Source organism: Babylonia areolata, chromosome 8 (assembly GCF_041734735.1).
Source record: "Babylonia areolata isolate BAREFJ2019XMU chromosome 8, ASM4173473v1, whole genome shotgun sequence".
Taxonomy (NCBI): domain Eukaryota; kingdom Metazoa; phylum Mollusca; class Gastropoda; order Neogastropoda; family Buccinidae; genus Babylonia; species Babylonia areolata.
Genome location: NC_134883.1, coordinates 3616700 through 3622623, shown reverse-complemented (window position 1 = coordinate 3622623; position 5924 = coordinate 3616700). Strand labels below are relative to the sequence as shown.

Sequence of the window (5924 nt, the reverse complement as noted above, 5' to 3'; positions counted from 1 at the left end):
CCCTGCCCAACGTAGCTGGGTCTTTAGCAGCACTGCCTCGATGCTGATAGTCTTTGCCTGCTCCAGGACCTCGACATTTGTGATGTAGTCACTCCAGTGGATGCTGAGGATGGTGCGAAGGCAGCGCTGGTGGAAGCGATCAAGCAGTCGTATGTGGTGCCGGTAGGTGACCCAGGTTTCGGAGCCATACAACAAGGTGGGCAGTACAACAGCTCTGTACACGCTGATCTTTGTGTCTTTCTTCAGGTGTTTGTTGTTCCACACTCTCTTGTACAGCCTGCCGAATGCGCTGTTTGCCTTTGCAAGTCTGTTGTCGATCTCCTTGTCGATCTTGGCGTCAGACGAGATGGTGCAGCCTAGGTAGCTGAACTGGTGGACCGACTTCAGCTCTGTCTCACCGATGTTGATGTGAGGAGCGTGGAATTCTTCCTGTGGGGCAGGCTGGTGGAGAACTTCCGTCTTTTTCAGACTGACTTCTAGGCCGAAGAGCTGCGCAGCCTCTGCGAAGCAGGACGTTATACGCTGCAGGGCCGCTAAAGTCTATAAAGTTTACAAATGCAGAAGGTATGAAAAAACAACAACAAAAAAACAACAACAAAAAACCAAACAAACCAAACAAACCGGTAGGTTGTAAAGACTCACATTAATTTTTTGATAAGAAGCGTGCGATGTTTCAAACCATAGGTTTGTCTACAGGGACTGTGTCAATCGGAAATGATAGTGGAGGAAAAGGCAAGACCCGAGAGCCAGAGAGGCATCATCTTCCATCCGTCTCTTTTAATACCACCCCACGACCCTTTATTCACCTGACTGGTGGGATTATGAAGCTCAACAATGAAACTAGTTTCAGCTACAATATCTGTGTCTTCCAGTTCAGGGACCAGTCCGTCGACTAATGGATCGATCAAGCGTTCAAGGAGTAAGCTACTTCCCAAAGTCCTGTTGACATTCTTTTCAAGTGAGTTTTCTCTGTTTTTTTAAAATTCATTTACAAAATCATTTCTCATCATTCGATGAACGCTGTTCTATAATAACAGTAAAAAACAACAAAACAAAACACACACACACAAAAAAAGCAGACTGAGACGCACAAATTCCAATTTTTTTTTTTTATGTCATCGATAGTTCGATTTACCGTTCAAGGTTCAATAGTATCGACATGACTATCGCATCACCATTCCGAAGAACATCTACTGTATAATACAAGTCACTTTTAATACAAGTCACTTTTTTTTTAATTGATTGTTATTGATATCATAAATGCTTTAAACAATATTTCGTTTGGACCATGTTCCCGATACCTTTAGATGAACAAAGCAAAGAAGAAAATCTGAAACAATGATAGCGTCATTTTACTTTGCCTTTCCTGTTTCTTTTCTCCTTCCCCACCATCTTCATCTCCATTACCTTCCGAAGTACATCGTCAAAGTACGCCCCATTGCTTAATTCAGGGGACATGCTGCCAGCTAATCCACTCCGATATTAGCTGGGTGCTCTTGCGAATGCGTATGTTGTGGCATCGCTAGAAAGTGCTAGATGTCTAAAATGAAATGCACACACCCACGCGCCTGTGCACGCGCACACACATACACCCAAACACACGCACTGTGCACTATACTGCAGGCAATATAACTCCGAAAGAGAGCACCAGTTTCATTCGCTCTGCGAACCATCAGCATCGCCTTTTTTTTTTCTGTCTGTCTCCCAGCTGACGTGTAAGATGCGATACTCTGTTTACTATCATGGGCGAAACATCACAAAACTCCGAGAAGCAACAATAAGTAAATAAAATATAAAAATGAAACAAAATAAAACAAACATTGGGGCCGTGAGATTACTCAAATACACTAATTCAGATGGAAAACTGTAGTCAAGCAGACATCAGCATACACACACAATAAGTATGGTTCTTCAGTGCCAAAGCACCGCAGTTTTTTTTTCATTATCTGTCTTTTTAGATATAATTTTCCAGTCTTTTTTTTCTTTATTCCGCTACATTTTTTCCCTTCAGCTATCGTTCCCCCTGCTTTATAAAGCAGACGTCGAGCATAAAAACAGGAACATAAAAGGTAACCATGTGTCTGGTATTTTCTCAAAAGATACTGTTTAAACCTAAATTGTACGCTTCTGGCAAATGAACGCAAAAATGTTAAACTTCGTTGACAATACACACACACACACACACACACACACACACACACGCACACGACACTACGCTTATGACGGTAAACAATCATGTCAGAATGTTGTTTCTTCAGCCTTCAAAAGAGAGGCAGGATGGACATTTGCACAATAATCATTTTAAAGAGAAAGATAAATAAAACACAAACCACCAAGAGGACTGGGCGGGTAGAATACCATTTACAATCACACACGGGGAAGCAACAAACAAACAAAAAAATATCCAAAATAAAAAAAAAAGAGAAGAAAACACCCCCGTTTGTTATGAGGATCGGGCTAGCGGGTACAATCGGATTTCTAGTGTCAAACAGTTCTAACTGATAAAATGAATATTAAGAACCCCCCCCCCCACCCCCCCAAATATCTCCCATTTGTCAAGAAGGTAAATTGCGATTTCTGGTCTCACTCACAGAAAAAATAATAGAAAAAAAACCCCTCCCGTTTGTTAAGCGGAGTGGGCTAGGAGTGGGTAGCATACGATTTCCAGTAACACATCGAGATGCCAAAATAATGGAGTATTAAAAAAAATCCGTTTTTGTTTTCAGAGGGCCCTGCTCCCGTTCTGTGGGCCGGACTAGTGTGTAGAATGCGATTTCCAGTCACACACTGAGAAGCCAAAAAATAGAGTATTAAAAAAAAGTAAAAAAAAACCCCAAACAATCTCTTTGTTAATCTAGAAGACCGGGCTAGTGAATAGAAAGCAATTTCCAGTTACACATACAGAAAAAACAAAGAGAGAGAGAGAGAGAGAGAGAGAGAGAGAGAGAGAGAGAGAGAGAGAGAAATCCACACAAATAAATCCTCTCTTTTTATCAAGCCAAGCAGTGTGCCTTTTCCAGCACATCGCCACTGTCACATTTTTTTTTGTCACTGCGAATCCTGGTATGGCCACTCGGCCCAATCGTGTTGGACACAGTATCAGTATCAGTATCAGTAGCTCAAGGAGGCGTCACTGCGTTCTGCCAAGCAGATGCCTGACCAGCAGCGTAACCCAACAGGCTTAGTGGACACACATCACAAGAATAAGAAGCGAAGAGCGTTGCGCGATGCCCCCTGGGATCTTCCAGTCCAGAAGTCCAGGACATAGGTCACGGGTCAGGGTCAGGGGTTGTGGGTCATGGTCAAGGGTCAGGATCACAGGTCAAGGTCAGGGCCTCGTGTGGCGTTACGGGTAGGTGTGTGTAGAGGGAAGTGTTAGGGTGGTGGTGGTGGTGGTGGCATGGCCTGAGGACAGTTGTGGTCCACAGTGGGTGCAGGGTGGTGGGGGTGAGTGGGGTGGGGGTGGGAGGTGAGGGGGGGGGGGGTGTGTAGGGCTTGCTGTGGGTTGTAAGGGGGGGTAAAGAGGGGTGTCTAGTGGTGGTGGTGGTGAGGGTGGGGAAGAGGGGTGTCGGGTGGTGTGTGTGTGTGTGGGAGGTAGGCAGGAGGTCGTCACAAAAGCCCGTGGTTCATCAGGCTGTCCGAGGCCGTCTCATCCTCCCCGTTCAGCCAAAACGTCGTCTGCTTGCCCTTACCCTGCCGCACACACACACACCGTATGTATGTCTATCTATCTATCTGTAGATAAATAGACAGCGACACATATCATGTATAAGGCACTTGCAAAAATCTATCTTCTATCTGTCTATCTATCTACAGTGACAGGGAGAAAAAAAGAGAGAGAGCGAGAGAGAGAGAGAGAGAGAGAGAGAGAGAGAGAGAAACAGGCAGTCAGACTGAGAAATACAGAGAGAGAGAGAGAGAGAGAGAGAGAGAGAGAGAGACAGAGACAGAGACCATCCGCACGCGATAAGACGCAATCCAATGCAGACCTACCCAGTCCGTGTAGCGACAGCATACCAGAGACAGACAGACAGACAGCAGTTAATTACTGACAGGACAGACAGTAGTTAGTTATTATCAGATAAAACCAACAGCGTATTGACAGACTTGCGGGTTGTTGCCCAGAACAGGGATTACCACAGGATTATAGACAAGACAAGACAGTAGCCATTCTCTGATTCTCTGTGCCCATCACACACACGTACCTTCATCTCCACTTCTCCGCGAAGTTCCACTTGAAAATTGCCAAACTCATCCAGGATGTCTTTGGTCTGCTGGCTCATGTGGATCCGTAGAGCTGAAACAGAACAGTTAGGCTGTGTGAACACCCTTTACCTACTGGTCAGTCAGGCCAACGTATTACAAAAATCTATCTATCTATCGATCTATCTATCTATCGATCTATCTATCATAAGCGCGTTGGGTTACAATGCTGGTCAGACATCTACTTAGCAGATGTGGTGTAGCGTATACGGATTTGTCCGAACACAGTGACGCCTCCTTGAGTAACTGAACTGAAGCGAACTGAACTGAACTGAACTGAACTATCCATCTATTTGTTCACGTGAGGGGCCGTAGCATAATCGATTAGCCAGGTGTTGTAGTTCTGATCCAGTGTTAACCAGTGACCAGGCCCCGTTTCGGCATAGTGTTGTGTCCTTTGGAAAAGCACGTTGCTCCGAAAAATTACCCACTCCACCTACTGTCAGTGAACGGGTACACGACTCAGGCTGAGGAAGTTGTAAACGGCGGAAGGAGAGGACGGAGCTGCGACTTCTATGCCGAGCCCCAGACACAGTGAGTAAGATTTTACTAACCAGAGGCTGTGGAACTCTGTGGGAACTTCAATCATTTTTGATTCACTTGTGTAAACAAAGTGAGTCTATGTTTTAACCCGGTGTTCTGTTCTCTCTCTCTCTCTCTCTGTCTGTCTCTCTCTCTCTGTGCGTGTGTGTGTCTGTGGTAAACTTTAACATTGCCATTTTCTCTGCAAATACTTTGTCAGTTAAACACCAAATTTTGCATAAAAATAGTAAAAATTCAGTTCTTTCCAGTCATCTTGTTTAAAACAATACTGCACCTCTGGGATGGGCACAAAAAATAAAAAAGAAGCCAAATTATATGCAAACTGAATTTACTGTTATATTTATATTTTTTTTATTCTCTGAACTTGGCACTTTACTCTGATATTCTGACACAACAACAAGAGCAGTCATTTTTATCATTTTTTGTTCAAACAGGAATTTCTTTTGCTAAGCATGGAAGTTATATTTCTGGTGCATGTCTTTGCTGCAGATTGTAAAAAAGAGAAATTAATCTGTAATTAATGCCAGGGGGGTTAAGTTGCTTTAAACTGATCTTTCTCATATTAAACATTACATTTTGAAATTATACTCAATACATAAAAAGCTTGTGTGTTTTACTCTCAGTGTATAGGACTTTCACTATGTTCATTCGCCCAAGTGGTCTTTTTCGGAAAATACTAAAATCAATACTACGAGTGGACTTTATAGATCTATTGGCTGAGCCCTGAAGGTCATGGGCAAATCAATTACCTACAAATACAGAAAACATTTTAACGATTAGAATTTTTTAAAGTGTATAACAAGTGAGTCTTGAAGGCCTTGATTTAAACATTCCCATTGCAGTACAGAGGCCTCATGAGGAAAGAGGAAAAGAGACATTATTATCATCGTCATTATTGTTAACATAATCTGCACTGCTGTTAGGACACGTGACAATGTAGGGCATTCCATTATTCATTATAATTTGCCATTATTATTACAGTCGTTATCATTATGACCATTGTCTGCATTACCGTGACGACATGGACGAAGCAGGGCATTCCACTCAGTATCATTATTATCTTTTATTCATTATCATCATCTTCATCATTATCATTATCAATATCAATCTGCATTACA

The 5924-nt window shown here is 43.0% G+C and overlaps 1 protein-coding gene across 1 annotated transcript in view; it reads right to left on the bottom strand.

Annotated features, from left to right (window-relative positions):
• Positions 1 to 3587: 3587 nt before the first annotated feature.
• The window catches only part of LOC143285005 (atrial natriuretic peptide receptor 1-like), a 173140-nt gene continuing 170803 nt past the window's right edge, over positions 3588 to 5924 (bottom strand). Inside the window, exons 20-21 of the mRNA XM_076592173.1 lie at positions 4206 to 4297; positions 3588 to 3693 (exon numbers count right to left, since the gene is read on the bottom strand). Coding sequence (XP_076448288.1) covers positions 3610 to 3693; positions 4206 to 4297 — 176 coding nt within the window. The 3' untranslated portion in view covers positions 3588 to 3609. The remainder of the gene's footprint in view (positions 3694 to 4205; positions 4298 to 5924) is intronic.